We start from the raw sequence: 18,185 nt of genomic DNA on the forward strand, positions 1-18,185 counted from the left end.
CAGTGGGGAGCCTGCTTCTCCCACTCCCTCTGCCTCTCCTCCAGCTCATTCTCTCTCTTATAAATAAATGAAATCTTAAAAAAAACATTACTAGAGGGGTGCCTGGGTGGCTCAGTCGTTAAGCAGCTGCCTTCGGCTCAGGTCATGATACCAGGGTTCTGGGATCGAGCCCCACATGAGGCTCCCTGCTCAGTGGGGAGCCGGCTTCTCCCTCTCCCACTCACCCTGCTTGTGTTCCCTCTCTCACTGTATCTCTCTCTATCAAATAAATAAATAAAATCTTAAAAAAAAAAAAAAAAACAAAACCCTGGTTCTTTCACATTCAAAAAAAATTACTAGAGACAGGGAAGGATACTTAATAATGATAAAATATCAAATACATCAGGAAGATGAAACAACTAAAATATATGTATCGACAGAACATGAAAATACACGAAGCAAAATCTGATAGAATTTAAAGGAGAAACAGACAATTCAACAACAGTAGTTGGAGATTTTACTACTCCTTTCTCAACAACTAAACAAAATCATAAAGAATATACATGACCTGAACAATACTATCCACCAACTCAGTAGAACTACATATACAGAACACTACACCCAAAGAATGCAGAAGATGTGAACATGAAACATTCCCCAGGATCCTGAGCCAGAAAATGAGTCTCGATAAATTAAAAAGAATTAAAATCATATAAAGTACTCTTCTCATACCATGAGAAAATTAAATTAGAAATCAAAACCAGGGGGCGCCTGAGTGGCTCAGTGGTTAAAGCCTCTGCCTTCGGCTCAGGTCATGATCTCAGGGTCCTGGGATCGAGTCCCGCATGGGGCTCTCTGCTCAGCAGGGAGCCTGCCTCCTCCTCCTGTCTCTCTCTGCCTACCTGTGATCTGTCAAATAAAAAAAAAAAAAAAAAAAAAAAATAAAAAAAAAAAAAAAGGAAAAAAAGAAAGAAATCAAAACCAGAAAAAAACTAGGGAATTTTCAAATGCTTAAAATTTAACAAACTTTAAATGACCTGATGGTAAAAAAAAAACAAACAAACAAAAAAAACTATAAAAACACAAAACACAACACAAAACATAAAAAATATTAAACAATATTTTGAACTGAATGAAAACAGAAACAACAAATCAAAATTTATAGGCACAGGAAGCTGGGTGGCTCAGTCGGGTAGGCATCCAACTCCTGATTTTGGCTCAGGTCATGATCTCGGGGTGATGGGACTGAGCCCCTCATCAGGCTTGTCCCTCTCCTTCTGCTCCCCCTGCCCTCACTCCTACATCTCTCTTTCTCTCAAAAAAACAAAACAAAAAAAATTACAGGCTTACAGTTTAAGCAGTGCTTAGAGGGAAATTTATAGCTCTAAACAAGTATATCAGGAAAAAAAGGTCTTAAATGAATAACCTAAACTTAGACTGCCTTCCAAAAAATGAAAGACAAATTACTGAATTCCCAAAACGGGCAATTAAATAGGTATTACTGCCAGACCCACAAAAAGATAAGGAAATACTATAAATAACTTTATGCTAACAAATAACTAAGATGAAACAAGACAAACTCCTAGAAAGATACAATTACTAAACCTGAGTCAAGAAAAAATGGAAAAACTGGGGGGAAAAAAACCTTTAACGGTTAACTCAATTAGTAAATAAAAACCTTATTACAATGAAACGGCCAGGCCCAGATGGCTTCAGCAGTGAATTCTACCAAATACATTAAGATTTCTTACTTAAAAAATTTTATTTATTTACTTGAAAAAGAGAGCACAGAGGGAGAGGAAGAAGCAGACCCCCTCTGAGGAGAGAGCACAACACGAGGCTCAATCCCAGGACCCTGAGATCATGACCTGAGTCAAAGGCAGACACTTAACCAACTAAGCCATCCAGGCACCCCCTCAAATATATTAGGATTAATACCAACCCTTCACAATCTCTTCCAGGAAGTACAGGAGAAGGGAATATTTTCCAGTCCATTCTGTGAGGTCAATGTTAACCACATCAAAACCAGACAAGGATGTCACAAGAAAACTATAGACTAATATCTCACGAATATAGACCTAAAAGTCATCAACAAAATATCAACAACGCCGCAACATACAGAAAAGATTATACAGTAGGACAAAGTAGAACTTATCCCAGGAATGCAAGGCTTGGGGTAATATTCAAAATTAATTTACATAATAAATTATATTAACAGTTAAAAGACAAAACCAGACCACCAGCTTAATAGACAAAAAAAAATAGAAAAAATAGCAGAGAATTTACTGAACTTGATAAAGAGCCTCTGCGAAAAACCCACAGCTGACACCAAACAGCAGTGACAGAATAAACGCAGAACAGTGAGTGGGTACAAGACAAGGATATCTGCTCTTAATACTTCTACTCAGCGCTGTAGTAGAGAATCCAGCCAATGGAATACAGCAAGAAAAAAGAAGCTAAAGGCACACAGATGGGAAAGGAAGAAGTAAACCTGCCATTATTTACGAAACGTGACATGATCCTGCACGTGAAAATCCTAAAGAATCTACAAAAATCAAAAATCAAAACCAAACTATCGGAACAAATAGTATGAGTTCAGCAAGTTCATATCTACATACAAGACCAATATTTTTCAAAACTAATATAAGAAGTTGTATTTTCATGTAATAGCAATAAAGTATCCAAAAAATACAATTAAGTAATCAATTCTAGGGGTGCCTGGGTGGCTCAGATGGTTAAGTATTTGCCTTCGATCCAGGTCATGATCTCCAGGTCCTGGGATTGAGCCCCAAATCGTGCTCCTGGCTCAATGGGGAGCCTGCTTCTCCCTCTCCTTTTGCCTACTTGAACTCTGTCTCTCTCTCAAATGAGTAAAATCTTAAAAAGAAAGAAATTAATTCTATTCATAATAGCATCAAAAGAAACATTTAAAAATAAATTTAGCAAATAAAGTATACAAACTGTATACTGAAAACCCTCAAAGCAGTGCTAAGAGAAATCAATGACGATAAAAATAAATGGACACATTCCATGAGCATGAATAATAAGACCAAATATTGTTGAGGTGTGATTCTCCCCAAATCAATCCACAGATTAAATGCAACTCCAATACAAATTCCAGCAGAAATTTTTATAGTAACTGATGAGCTGACCCTAAAATTTACAAAGGAACACAAAGGATCTGAAATAGACAGTGAAAGCCGCAAAACTGGAAGAGTAACACCACCTAACTTCGAAATTTATTATAAAATTACAACAACCAAGATAAAGTGGTTGTGGTACAACCATAGACATAAAGATTAATAGAACATAAAGGAGACGCAGAAACAACCTTACATTTCTGGTCAAATGGTTTCCAACAGAAGTGCCAAGACTATCTGAAGGAGGAAAGAGTGATCTTTCTGTCACATGGTGCAGAGACAGTGGCTATCCATGGGCAAGAAAAAAATCTTATACCTGTATCTCAGACCATAGCCATTGACTCAACTATGACCTTTATTGTAAGAGCTTCAGTTACAAAACATCTAGAAGAAAACACAGAAGAAAAATCTAAGTGACTTCGAAGAGTTCTTAGATATAACTCCAAAAGCACAACGCAGGAACAAAAAAATTTATGATAAACTAGATTTCCTTAAAATTAAAAACATTTTACATTTTAAAATACACCGTTGAGGGAAAAAGCAAAAGGCAAAGTGACTAAGAGAAGATACTGCAAGCTCTGTGTTTGATCAGGGACATGTCCCAAGAATATATAAAGAAATCTTACAACTCCGTGATGAGATGACAACCTAGTTCATAACGGGCAAAAAACAGGACTACACATTCACCAAAGAAGATATACGAATGGTGCACAAACACACGAAGAAATGCTCAACATTATTTAGTTACTAAGAAAATGCAAACTAAAGGCATGATGAGATACTACTATGCACCCACCAGGATGGATTCACTCGAGAGGATAGAAAACACCAAGTATGGACAAGGATATGGAGAAACTGGAACCCGTGAAATGGTACAGCCACTTTAGAAAACTGTTTGGCAGTTTCTTAAAAAAAGGCAAACATGAACTTACCACGTGACCCAGCCATTCCACTCCTAGGTATCTACCCAAGAGAAATGAAAACATATGTCCGCACAAAGACGTGTATGGGAATGTTCACAGCAACATCATTTGTAACAGCAAAAACGGAAACAACACAAATAGCTCATCAACTGGGAAAGGATAAGCAAGCGTGCCACACCGCACAGCAGGTCAGGATGCGGGCAGAAATAGCCATGATCTCTTGGTATGCATACAACAGGGAGGAACATCAACAGCTATCTGAAAGAAGCCGGACACAAAATACTACACGTTATAGGACTCCATTTATAGAAAATACCAGAAAAGGCAAATCTACAGAGACAGAAAGCAGATCCCTGGTTTCCTGGAGCTGGAGGAAGGGGTCAGAACAATCTGTAAACCAGCAGGAGGGAGACTTCTGGGATTACAGAACATTCTAAAATTGGTGTGTGGTAAAGACTGTACAAGTCTATAAATTCAGTAAAAAAAAAAAATCACTGAATTATACACTTCCTATGGGTGCATTTTATGGTATTTAAATTATCTCTCTACAGAGCTATCAAAAAATTACAACAAAATTTTACTGGAGAATCATTACAATCAATGTTAAATGAACCTGAACAGGCCGCCCTAGAACGACCCCACTGGGTATGAAAACTGAACACATTTAAAAAAATGTCACAGGCCAGTGGGATGGGAGGACTAAACTGAACGTCAGTTCACTTAGTACTCCTTGGAGGGGAAACACGGCAGAGCTCTGCCCCATGGCCTACCCCAAATAAAATTCCAGATGAGCCAAAGTGGTAATAAGGAGGAAAGTAAAAAATATGCGCTCCCAGGAGGCACTCGAGGACAGAGAGGGGAACGTGGCTCGTCAGTACAGTTTTGCCAACCATAAGGTGACATAGTTAAATGATTTAGAGTTTACACAACAAATCCAACTATTTATGTTTCCAAAGATTAGGTTATAACGGGCAAACACGTACATGATCCAATGATCCCAACTTCACACTGATCTTTCCAGAGAGGAGGGCTTCGGATTTTGAGTACTTGAAAGACGGCTAGTAGAGCTAAGGATGGTCCATTTTAAATTCTATTTAATTTGATTAATTTAAGACTGGGGAGCCACATGTGGCTAGAGGTTACTGTATTGGACAGTGCAGCTCTAAGGCACCAAATTTCAGCCAGGACCGGGGCCCCTGGCTGTCCCAGGCCTGCTTCCTGCCCCATACAACACCCTCCCAGAGCAGGAGAGGATCACAGTGCAAAGGGGTGAGGGGGGCCCCAGGAGTGGAAGTTACCACACTGAGAACCGCAGCAGCCAGGAAATGGACTCTTACCTCCTCCTCTTCTTCTGAGCCACTTTCTTCACTATCAGATCTCGGAGCTACTTCATATCTAGAAAAAATATTAGTGTTTTAATACACACTTTGCCAGAGTGCACAGGATTCACTTGCCTTAGTGAACTGGCCTGCTTCTAAATGAAAGCAGAATCAGCTATCAGAGCCCCCGGAACGAGGCCAACTTACCCCGGGTTCATCTCAAGCCAGGCTTCTAGCTGCCCTGCTTTGGGGGCGTCGGTGCCCGTGAGGATCTTCCCGCTTTCCACGTGGATCACTTTCACTGGCAGGTCACTCATTTGGCTGGTCTCATCCAGAGGCTGAAAAAGGGTCACACGCGTAACCTGAGGTTCTGGGGTTTCCATACCTCAGGCTTCTGCTAACTACGGCCACCTTGGGAAGTGCTCCCCCAACTCCATGCCCAGAAAATGGCACAAAACATGCCAGTGGTTGTGAAAATGGGTTAATAACATTAAAAAAAGGGGGGTTAACAACATATTAATAATCCAGTAATAATATACAATCCATTGATGACAGCTGTTTCTTCGAGGTATTTCATTTTCAAACCAGTAACACGGCTCCAACCTCACAAGAACACAGTGGGGACCCTCTGCCGACCCCATCAGACGGTTTCTCTCCATATGCGTCTACCAGTATCTGTCTCTCCGCAGCCTCGTAGACCTACTCGACACGTGAGAAACAAGGACTGCGCTCTCCCCGTTTATACGCAAATGACTATACTATTCACATTGGTTTGGCCCCCTTTTCCCCCCATTAATACTACATTTGTAGACTTTCTCAAAGGTCCTCATTCTTTTCCATGGAAGAGCTAACTAGAATATTTGGAAAACAAAACAACTAACTTCCTCTTAGCATATATGAAATTCCTCCCTTTCTTGTTTTGAGATGCCAATGCTGGAAGAACATTCCCCCTCCATTAGTGCCCTCAAATTTCCTGGAGAAAACCTCCAGGATAAGGATGAAGTTTTTGGTTTAAACCTTTGTTCACACCTTCCAGAAACTTCTCCCACCCTCACATCCCCTTCAGGGGCCACACTCACTGTCAACATGGCCCATACAGCAGAGATCAGCTCTCATGCCACCAGATCACCTGGCCCTCAAACCTGCCCACCACGGAAGGTGACGGCAACCACCTGCCGCACACACAGCTTCCATGGGCCCCATTGTGCGCCCTGAGTGCGCCCTGAGGTGGCTAACGGTGCTGAGGCCTGCACTTCCCCCCACCCCCAAATTCGGATTCACTCTTTCAGAAAAGCTCCCAGGCCATTCAGAGGGGCCAAGGCTGCAAAGCACGGGCTGAGATCAAGCACAGTTCACAACCACCAAAGCGAGGCTTCTGGAGCCCAGCAGGACGAGCAGCCAGTGACTACCCAACAGAACTCCCTGAGCTGCAATTGGCCGCCAGAGGACTTTTCCCCTGAATGCTCCAAATGCCCTTACAAAGGCTTTCTATTGTGGTGAAACGCCAGCCTGCATTCTTAAAAATTCAATATAACAGTTAAAATAAAACCTCATGGGGCGCCTGGCTGGCTCAGTGGGCGGAGCAGGCGACTCTCAGTCTCAGGGTTATGAGTTCAAGCCCCACAGTGGGCATGGAGCCAACTTAAAAGATAAGTAAATAATAAGAGAAAATAAAATTTCATGAAATAAATACATATTTGAGTTAATCACTGGTCATTCACTTTTAGGAATCTGGCCTCCAGGAGAAAGTGTGTGTCTGCTATGGCCTGAATTGTGTCCTCCCACCCCAAATTCAATGCCGAAGCCCCAACTTGCCCATGTGGCTATATATGAAGACGGGGCCTTGGGTGGGCGGTGATGAGGGTTAGTTGAGGTTACAAGGTGGGGCCCTCGGGACGGAATAGTGCCCCCTGTAAGAGACAGCAAAGCTTGCTGTCTCTGCCGTCATATGGGGACACAGCAAGAAGGCAGCCATCCACAAGCCAGGAAGAGAGCCCTCCCCAGGAACCGACCTTGCTGCACTCTCATCTTGGAGTTACAGCCTCTAGAACTGTGAGAATGTACTGTTTTCTTGGTACTGAAGCCACCCCAGCCATGGCGCTTTGTTACGGCAGGCCACGCTGACTGGGAGAGAGCATGAAAACGTAATGTCCAGGGAGGCTCATGACAGCAACAGGAGGAAGGGAACAAGGGCAACAGGCTTGGGAAAGGGAGGGGCGCGCGGTGGCACATCAGAGACGAGAAGTGTAGGATCGTCACTGCGGCTGCAAATGCAAAGCAACCTAAATGACTACCCGTCTGCCTGCTGAATGAGATGCCAACATGTCCACACCACGAAATTAGAACAGAATTAATGGCCTGAATTGGAAAGTGGCCCAAGATATCCTGCTGAATGGAGTCTAGCTATGTCTAGATCACCCCAAATGGCCTTAGGATGTAGGCAAACAATTCCTGGACGCATGTTCAACCCGCATGCTTGCTCTCGGGAAAGCAGGTGCCGTGGGGACTTTTGCTTTTTATCATACTGTTTAAATATTTTCTGCAAGAAATACTACGTTTCGGTGGCACTGAAAGAATAAGGTATGTGAGCTAACGTGGGAAGATGTCAGAGACACAATGAGAGGCTGAAAAAGAAAACCATCTGGCGGCACAAACACAGAAAAGGCCCCAGAGCAGACATGGCTTCCACAACGGTTACTCATAGTTTTCCTCTGGAAGGTGGGAGTGAGGAGGGGGCGGGGAAGGCGGGAAAGGAAACACTACTTATTTACACCTCCCCCTTCTAGACATCTTTCCTCCAAATGAGTGTACTGAGGGAGAACAGCGGCTTTCAGGAGGCTGGTAGGGATGTGGCAGGGAAAAAATGGTGAGTGGAGACAGCAAGCCTGCTCCAAGTGTGCCACTTTGTACGGTGCTGACTTTTAGAACCAGACTAGTAAAGTTTCACTTATTAAATACAGAAATGAAAGGGGTGCCTGGGTGGCTCAAGTCAGTTAAGTGTTGGCCTTCGGCTCAGGTCATGATCCCAGGGTCCTGGGATCGAGTCCCACATCAGGCTCCCAGCTCAGTGGGGAGCCTCCTTCTCCCTCTCCCTCTGTCCTCCAGCTTGGGCTCTATCTCTCACTATCTCAAATAAATAAAATCTTTTTAAAAATTTATTAAAATAGGGCCCCTGGGTGGCTCAGTGGGTTAAGCCTCTGCCTTCAGCTCAGGTCATGCTCCCAGGGTCCTGGGACCTAGCCCCATATTAGGCTCTCTGCTCAACGGGGAGCCTGTTTTCTGCCCGCCCCCCCGCCTCCCTTTCTGCCTACTTGTGATCTCTGTCAAATACATAAATAAAACCTTTTAAAAAATCTTATTAAAATACATACACAAATGATGAGTAAATAAATAAAACCAACAAGGAAAGGGGAAACCGCACCAATGAGGGCACAGGAGAGAACTAATCCAAGTAACGTTTAAATGTAATATTTGGAGCACATTAATTTCAGGCTGAATAACTCCAGACACCAACTAAACTCTAGCTAGGAGGCCTCTTTTGCACAGGAGTATGAGTTAACAACTCTGAATGTATTTCCCAGAATGTATTTTCCAGGATTAGGCAAATAAAGAAATACACCATGGCTAATGGGAGCCAAGTTTTGGGCTGTTATAAGGAAAGAGAGAACCGAAATAGCCCTACAGTATTAGGTTAGATGCAGAGACATCCATGTGACTGCAAGGTTTTGAACACATAGACTAGCAACGCACAGATGCATGCGACCATATACGTGTTCCCTAGATCTGACTGCCAGGAGGGCCTAGAAGCAATGACGCCCTATATCGACAATCGCATCTAACAAGGTATCTTGGCCATCTCGCTGGTTCAGTGAGTAGACCATGCGACTCTTGATCTTGGGGTCATGAGTTCAAGCCCCACTCTGGGTACAGAACTTGGCTTACTTACTTACTTAACTTCTTTAGAGATAAAGAAAAAGAGAGAGAGAGATCTTGGTTTCTAAATATTGCCGGCGAAAGCAGAAGATGAGCTTGGGCCATTTCGGTGTGCAAGGAAGTAAGGCAGCTCTCAAGGGACACATGGGCCAACTGGAAGGGACTCTTACTGGCCCAGACTGGACTACTTTGAACATCAAAATAATGACGGTAAAGGATTAAACTCAATGAGAATCCTGTAAGTTGGTACCGGGGCTGGCAAACTATAGCATGGGCCAAAGAGGAAAGAAGAGAAAAAACCCTTCCTTCCTGTAGAAAGTCATCTAAAAAATGCAGAAGATACCATGGGGGAGGGAAGGGGCAGGTCAAGTGAAGAGAGGGGGCATCACCATTCTGTAACCATCATGGCAAAATGGATATAGGCAAAGACCAATTAAGCCGATGAAAAAATGAGCGAGTGGAAGAAAGAGGAGGTAAAATTCGTTTAAAGAGCCTCGAGCATCTCTCCACAAGGTACTTAATAATTACAAAAGGAAAAAATAGTAACTTTTCATCACAGATGCCTCGGCAGACACCAAGGGATCCTGGTCATCATCGCCAGTGACCGAAGCCATCCACGCCATGACTCCCGCTGTGACGCACGGAGAAGAACAGAGTGTCACTCTGGCGTCTTCCTGCCAATAACACATAACCGGAATCTAACCACAAGGAAAAGGGCAAGTCAAACCCAAGTGAAAGGCCCCTGTGGGAAATACTTGGCTTGTGCTCTTCAGAAATGCCAAGGTCAGAAAAGGCTGAGACGAAGTGACGAGCTGTTCAGGATCAAAGGACTAGAAGGATCGCAACTGAAGGCAATGCGTGGCCACGGACTTGCTGTGAAGGCCACCAGAGGGACAGCTGTGAAGGCCACCAGAGGGACAGCTGATTAAGCCTTAACAAGCGCCGCGGACGAGATCATGGTGTCACTGCAGGCATGCTTGTTTCTGCTTGTTGATCGTTGTACAGTCACGGAAAAGAAGGAGCTTGTTTCTAGGAAACACGCTGAAATATACGGAGGTAAGGGGTCGTCATGTCTGCACATGACTCTCCAATGGTTTAGGAAAAAATGTTTGGGAAAACGGGGAACCCAGGTGAGGAAGATGCTGGAGTTCTGTCCTTTAATTATGTCAGAGTGAAACTAACAAAATAACGAGACGGACAACAAAATAACGAGACGGACAACAAAAGAAGTCCGGAAGGAAACACACCGGGAGCTGACAATGTACCTTCCTGGGGAGTGGGACTGAGGAAGGGGTGCGATGTGGCAGGGGACACATGTGGATTCTTCCATTCATCATAGATAGCTCTGGTGATTTCAAAAGAAAAAAAAATTCAAAGGATGCGACAGATCTAAGCTCCCAGGACTGGGCTGGCGTTTCCATGAAAAGAAACTCCTGATCCCTTACCTCGCCATCAGGTCCAATAGCAGGCGTCTGTCCTTCTGCATTTTCTGCCTTCTGCAAGTGAAGAGAGACACGGTCACCAGGGAGGCCGAGGCACATGTGCCAAGCCGGCTGCTCCAGTCCCACCCAGGGGCAGGCACAGGGCCAGGCCCAGCGTACCTTCTTTTTCTTTTTCTTCTTTTTCTCCTTGGCGACCTGAGCAGCCTTGTGCTGCCGCACCAGCTCCGTGAGGTTAGCCACGTACTCGTCTGTCTGCTGCAAGAGGTAGGCCAAGCGCTTGTCCTTCTTCTGGTCGATGAGCTTGCGGTAGCCCTCCTCATCTTCCGCCTGCAGAAGAGTGAGGTTATGGTGGTGTTTGCAAGAGACACGCGCTCGTCCATTAGGGCCCAGGGCAGGTAATCCAAAGCCAAGAAGGCCACTGAGGGTTGTCATTAACCAGCAACCAGACCCTCCCCAAAGGAATGCTCAGCTGACACCAGACCCGTGCTGTACGTACACCTTCTCAGGGCTATCGACTCCCCCTTCAGCATCTCCTCAACCCGTACCCAGGGAAGACCCTGAGGGGGCCTGCTGGACAGATATGCTTTTGCCAGAAGCCATTTGAAAAGGCCAACAGCAAGTCCTAGCCCCTCTGTCCACAAACGCCCCCCAGATACTCTCACGGACCCATGCAGCAAGCCCCTCCTGGCTTTCTAATAATCAATCAGATGTCACCCCAGCTTAGAGCCTCCTGTGGCTCCCATACACAGAAGTAAATCTAAAGCCTTTCTTGTGGTCTACAAGGCCCCCCATGACTGCCTTAGGGACTCTGACCTCGCTCGTGCCCTCACCACGCTCTTCTAGGGGCCTTCTGCTGTGCCTCACACCTGGCTTTCTGCCGCCTCAGGGGCCTGCCCTTGGTTCCTCTATCCCTGGGAGGCACTTCATTAAGGGAGTCACGCCCACCCTTCCCATAACACCCCACCAACCCCTTCTCCCTCATCCAGCTTCCTTCTCTTCGGGGTACTTCACACCACCCAAAATGCTCGTTTGTTTGGCCTGGGCCTCCATCTCTCTAGGGCCAGCAGGAGCGGCCGGGAGGGTAGGGCCTTCATGCTTCTCCTTACTGGTAGGGCCGCGTGTACACAGCAGTGCCTGTCAGCATCCGCCTGAATTATCCCAAACAGCCAAACACAAAGGGTGGAGGAACAGGCCAGCGATCACATCATCAGTCACTCTCCCAACCTACAGCACATGCCCCCTCCCCGTTCTGGAGAGATCACAGAGCAGCCAGCTAACCAGACTAAGGTCTCGCAAACACTGACAGAATGAACAGGCCAGGTCTTCTGGACTCCCAAACCCGCGCCCTTTCTTTCTCTCTGCCCCACCTCTAACTCTGAGCAGCAGTTGGCCTTGGCATAACACCAGGCAATCGATCCCTGGTGCCTGCCACACCCAAAGCAGCCACAAAGGGACATGAAGGGACACGATGTCACGAAGGCAGAATATTACCATGAGTCTCCGCATTCTCTCTTTCTCAATTCTTTCGTTTTCCTTCTTCTGCTCCCTCTCCGTGTTGGCATGGTAGGTGGCCACCGCCTTCGTGAGCTTCTGGATTTTGCCTGTGACCGATCTGTGATATTCTTTGAAATCCTTGGCATGCTGCAGAATGCTGTTGAGGTACTCCTGCAGGGACAGACACAGAAGAGAGGACTGGCTACTCCCCACGGTCGCTGTAACGTTGCTGAAAAGGAGACAAAACTTTAAAGGCAGCTTGTTTAAAACCGAGAGGATGTAATCGAAACGGTACAATGACTGTCTGCCCGAGGTTCGGCGTTCCCTGTGTAAGGAAAGCCTCGCGCGGGGGACTGTGGGGAGAGGGGTCCTCCCTCGTGGTAACAGGCAGGGCCATCCGCCTTGCCCAAACTGGCAGGGAACACGAAGCACTTCAAAACACCCGCACCCTCCAACCAAGTCATTCCACTGCCAGGAAGGAGAACAGCAGACATTGGCCAAAAAAATTCAAGGTCAAGAAGGTCTCTTCTAGTATTATTTCTAACACCGCAAGGCTGAGAACAGGCTACATGTGCCCCAACAGGGAAATGGTTACATAAATTAGCAGATACCAAGGCAGAGAAGGAATACGACGCAGACATTAAAAATCATGCTTCCACAGTACTTAAACACAAGTCCGTGTGTGTGTGTTTGCTTGAAAGAGGCTATTTAACTTCTGAATACTCTGTGCGACAGAAAACCCACCTGAAGGGTACACCAAAACCTAAGTATTGACTTTCTAAATTCTAAACTACACCCGTACCAGACAGCGACCACAGCAGCGCTTCAGAAAAAGTCAGTGAGCAAACAAACCAAATCGTCCCACGTCCTACTCTGGCAGAGATGGGGTCTTCCCGACAGATCGCGTAGAAGCTAAATCAGATCACACCCTTGTCTGCTCGGGACCCTCCATGGCTCCCACCTCACTTAGAGTAAAGGCCCAAGTGGTGTCCTCAGCCCAGACACTCTGCATCCCCTCCACCTCTCTGTCCTCCCCTCACTCTCTCCCTCATCCTTCTGTCCCACTCTCTCCCTTGCTCACTCCACTCTAGCCACACTGGGATCCCTGCTGGTCACAGAACACATGGCACATTACAGCCCCAGGGCCGTTGCAACTTCCCCTCAATCTGCAAAGCTCCTGGCCCACATGTATTTGTGGCTCCCTCCCTCAGGTCCTGCCTTCTCAGAGAACTCCCCCAACCGTGCTGTGCCAGCAGCCCCTCCGTCCCTCCCCACCCCTGCTTTACATCTCTTCACACCCTCATCACCTCCCAAACACGGCATATGTGATTATGGTCTGTCCACCTGCTACCATGCGGTTTTACCCACTAACATATTCTCGGTGCCTAGAATACGGTTGTGATGAACAGAAAAGACAGACAGACAGCATGCTCAAACACAATCCAAACAAGACTCAGCGGCACGGGAGCCCCGGCAGCCCTGACACGCAGGCCGAGCCTCGCGGCGGGGCGGGGACACACCTGGTGCTTCTGCCGGCGCTTGCGCTCCTGCTCGATCTTCTGCTGCTTCTCCAGCTTCTCGGTGATGCGGGCCTCACGCAGGGACTGCCGCTTGCTGCGCTTGTAGGCCTTGGCATTGAGGGCCGTCTCAAGGGCCGTGTCCCTCCTCATGCACACCACCACTTCCTGTCGTAGCTTGAGGAAGGAAGAAACGATGCGCACGACATTGTCAAATCCACACATAATTACATTATCTCAAGCTAGACACACTGCGGCTCCTTCCAGAAGGAGCCGTTCTAAATGCCTTCTGGTGGGTGCCCAAAGACAGCGCGAAGCTCAGAAGAATGACTGCTTCAGGACATCCAGAAGGTTCTCTCAAACCTTCAGGTCTCCAGCGCTGCCCCCCATCAACCACATGCAAGATATTCCTTACGGGTCATTCAAAGGTAGAGCGCCCCCAGGAACAGACCCACGTAAGTCTCCTGTTTCCCGCCGCCAACTACTGCTTTAGGAAGGACCCACAGCTATGCATCCCGAGAGCGGCTAACGTCCCACCACTGAGCAGGACGTGGACAGGAGAGGGGGACAGCCAGCCAAAGGGGGTGCGAGGCCACTGTTGCTTTTAATGATCAAGGCCCATTTAAGAACTGCCTGGCAAGTAGCTCTTTGAATCGAAGCATCAATGCTGGCAGAAGAGGCTCTTTCCCTCAAGCAACGGGCCTGCGCCTGCGCCCACCTGCCTCTGGAAGTTCAGCAGCCTGAGGGCCTTGAGCTCAATGGTCGCTTTGGTTCGCAAATCCCCGGCCAGGGACCCGGGAAGGTTTTCAAGTTCCTGAATTCTGTGTGCGATTCGAGCCTGCAGCCTGGGTGGCAAAGACAAAAGGAAGGAGAGGTGAGGAGAGCTCTTGTGTATTCACAGGAGCCCACCTGTTCTCTTTAAAGGTGGGGCCTCAGGAGAATCCATCCCTCGAGGAAGACAGGTCCTGGTCACAAGACGGGCAATGGCTCAGAAAAGGAAGCCAGCCGAAACACAGAACACGGAAAGAGTGGGGCAGGCCCAGCAAACCCGAACCTGACAGGGCACAGCTGCTTTGTGACATTCGAGCAGCGAGAGCCAGCTAGGGGGTCAGGCAGACCAGTGTCTCCACCCCAGCGCAGGGACCACCCCACAGAGCAACTGCTCCAGGCTTGGTCTACAGTTCAAATGAGGTAATCCCCCTTCTCAGTGTTTCACCCATATTTATGAAACGCCTGCTGTGTGCCAGGGACTGATCCAGACATTAGGCTTTAGCACTAAATAAGACTAAACAAGACTAAACAAGACTAATGTGTTATTCTCGTAGAGCTCTCAGGCTTACCAGCAAGACAGCCCATAAAGGAATTAAAAAATTAAATATCTATACTAATTGCAGAGAGTACCAAAGACTCTGAGAAAGGGGCTAGAAGTGAGGGGGTTAGGCAAGGCCTCTATAAACAGGTGACCTCAGCAATTAGGCCTCAATTAGCCAAGGAGTCATGTGCAGCTTATGCAAAGGGCCAGGGGTAGAAATGAGTCTCACTTGTTCCACAGAAAAAGAGAAACAGGGACAGTGGTGTAGGCAAGGACAGAGCCTTGGGCAGGGGCTAAACAAAAAGGTGCTTATTGGATGGGCACGGGGACACCAGTGGCAGGTCTGAACCTGGGGAACAGGTCTAATGGAAGTTAATTATAAAAAGAAACTTCAAACTGCTATGTGGAAAACAGACTGCACAAGCAAGGGGAGAACAGGGAAGCCAGCAAGGAGATGTAGATCAGGTGGTGGGGTCCACAGCGTGGAAAAGGCCACCAGTTCCCAGGATGGGGGTGGGGAGCTAAGATGAGGACACAGGGGATGGGGGAGGGTAAGCAACAGTGAAGGGGAGGCAGGGTCTGGCTCAATGAGCTGCAGTCAGGTGCATGGGGACAGAAACGGGAGGGAAACGTGGGGGACGCAAGGATGTATCTGGAAAGGCCACGTTTAAGCTACCTACATGGAACTGGAGGGGAGGTGCCTGGGTCCAGGGACTGGAGCTCCAGAGCACCTCTGGTGGAGCCCTCTGGAGCCCGTCATTAGACAAAGATTTACTGGTACGTCTGGGGATTACGGCCAACAAGCACAGACCCTCCCACAGGCGGTTTACGCTTACCATGGGAGGCCAGTCCTGAACAAGCTGTCAATGCAATGGGGAAACGGCGGAGGGCAAGGTGTTTGGGGGCGAAACTGAGGTGCCCCAGGAGCACGGCACAGTGTGATATACGCGCCCTGTGCGCCCGCCATCTCCCCCTGCGCCGGGCACCCAGAAGGCCTTGGCAAAGCAGCCAGCAACTAGTGACGTTTTTGACCACTCACCACAAGGCTCGGCCAGGTCGCTGAGTGCTGATGAGCGGAAAGTGAGCGCGGAGAATAAAGCACTTGCATTCAACGTCTCTTTGTATAACCTCTCTGGAGGGCAGTTTTGCAGAATCTAGGAACGTTCCCTGCCTAGGTCCCCTGTACCCAAGCCGTGGCACTTTCAAGGAATTACTTGGACACGTGTGCACACATGGGAAAAGAGAGAGACGCAAGTGTGTTGACTATAACATTGTTTTAACAAAAGATGAGGGGGAAAAAAAAGACTAGAAACAACCTCACATCCCTTCCATCACAGGGTCCGGGCTAAATCAATTATGGTAAAGCCACCGGACAGAACACTGCACATAACAAGGAGAAAAGCTCATCTGGTACAGACAGGGGAAGATCTAAGTCTGCCGCCGCGGGAGGAACCGCACGCCCATCCTGAAGCACAGGCACCTGTCTGCCTATACACGCACAGAACTTCTCTGGAAGGATACACAGCAACAGAGAGAACTAGGCCAGTGGTGACAGATTTCCGATCTCATACACCACCGGCCTTCGGAACTGAGAGTCAAACCGACATACGCTGGGACTGACTGAGGCGAGGGGCAGCAACCCCAAGTGCCCCCAGGCAGCAGGGCCCTTACCTGTACTCCCGCTCCTGCAGGATCTCCACAGGGTCCAGGCCCCGAGGCTTCTGGATGGGGGTGATGCGGCTCTGCTTCTGGTGCAATGGGACCATGGGGGCAGGCTGGGCAGGCTGCCCCGGCGACTGTGTCTGGGGCGGCATCACCGGGGAGGCAGCGGGTGGGACGGCTGGGGGTGCAGGTGAGGGGCGGCCCGTTGGCTGTGGGGGGATCAGCTTCTGAGGTGTGCTCGTGGGGGCAGCAGCATTTGCCATGGGTCCTGGAAGAGGTGGGGGGAGAGGAGTCAGGTGGGAGAGGCACAGCTTTGAATTCTGGCTCGATTCCGGAGGTAAACGAAAAGCCCTCTGGGCGCTTATGGCCCCGAGGACAAACTCATCCCCAAGGCTGATGAGGCCCAAGCAGCATCTCACTCAGGGGTCCCTCAGGGGTCCTCCTCCCTCCTGCCCCCTCCAGATCTCAGGAGACATTCCCCTCCCCGAAGCCCCGCCTGCCTAAGTGCTGCTCCCAGGTTCGGTCCTGCTGTGGGCAGCCTCGCGGGAACAGCCGTTTCCGGACTTTCATCCGGTGCCCAAGGAGTCCTACTTAAGCCATGAGCTCTGCAGGGCCCATCACTAAACCTTAGGCTCCAAGCGGACAAGGAATGAGGCCATTTTGTCCACACTTCTTCCCCACAGAGATGACCCTCCAACACCTCCTGATGACGACATCTTACACAGAACACGGAGGCTGCACCCAGTCAGCCGAAACGGAACCCTGGGCCACCCTGTCACTCTCCCTGCCTCTCACAGCACAGGGGGCGAGGGGGTGGCGTTCTCAGGAGGGAAGGGGGTCAGACATGGCCTCTGGGTTCTGAATGATGGGGTCTGTGGCTGCGGCAGCGCCTCGCCACAGCCTCTTACTGGAGGCGTCCAGTGGACTCAGTCACTAGGCTCCTCCTCTCCTTGGTAAGGAGACCCCAGGATTACCACAACCCACAGGACAAGGTGGGGCAGGAATCATGCAGTGGAACCAAACGTGAGCCTCTGGGAACTGACCAGGGACAGATAAGACCCAAAGAAGGCAGGAGCGTCTGGGGGCTCAGTCGTTAAACATCTGCCTTCAGCTCAGGTCATGATCCCAGGGTCCTGGGATCGAGCCCCGCATGGGGCTCCCTGCTCATTGGGGAGCCTGCTTCTCCCTCTGCCACTCCCGTGTGTTCCCTCTCTCACTGTATCTCTCTGTCAAATAAATAAAAATTTTTTAAAGATTTATTTATTTATTTATTTGACAGAGAGAGAGAGAGAGAGAGAGAGAGAGATCACAAGTAGGCAAAGAGGCAGGCAGAGAGAGAGAGAGGAGGAAGCAGGCTCCCCGCTGAGCAGAGAGCCCGATGCGGGACTCAATCCCAGGACCCTGAGGTCATGACCTGAGCCGAAGGCAGAGGCTTAACCCACTGAGCGACCCAGGCGCCCCAAA

General features: G+C 48.3%; 1 protein-coding gene across 5 annotated transcripts in view; it reads right to left on the reverse strand.

Annotated features, from left to right (window-relative positions):
- The window catches only part of LOC111162469 (SWI/SNF related, matrix associated, actin dependent regulator of chromatin, subfamily a, member 4), a 90,832-nt gene that overhangs the window by 49,587 nt on the left and 23,060 nt on the right, over nucleotides 1–18,185 (reverse strand). For all 5 annotated transcript variants that reach the window (XM_022526908.1, XM_022526906.1, XM_022526911.1 and 2 more), the window contains exons 6-13: nucleotides 16,731–16,989; nucleotides 14,466–14,592; nucleotides 13,751–13,924; nucleotides 12,228–12,401; nucleotides 10,896–11,063; nucleotides 10,740–10,790; nucleotides 5,569–5,699; nucleotides 5,380–5,437 (exon numbers count right to left, since the gene is read on the reverse strand). In XM_022526908.1, the coding sequence (XP_022382616.1) occupies nucleotides 5,380–5,437; nucleotides 5,569–5,699; nucleotides 10,740–10,790; nucleotides 10,896–11,063; nucleotides 12,228–12,401; nucleotides 13,751–13,924; nucleotides 14,466–14,592; nucleotides 16,731–16,989 (1,142 nt within the window). The remainder of the gene's footprint in view (nucleotides 1–5,379; nucleotides 5,438–5,568; nucleotides 5,700–10,739; nucleotides 10,791–10,895; nucleotides 11,064–12,227; nucleotides 12,402–13,750; nucleotides 13,925–14,465; nucleotides 14,593–16,730; nucleotides 16,990–18,185) is intronic.

Source organism: Enhydra lutris, unplaced genomic scaffold, assembly GCF_002288905.1.
Source record: "Enhydra lutris kenyoni isolate GAN:26980312 unplaced genomic scaffold, ASM228890v2 scaffoldscaffold92, whole genome shotgun sequence".
Lineage (NCBI taxonomy): Eukaryota > Metazoa > Chordata > Mammalia > Carnivora > Mustelidae > Enhydra > Enhydra lutris.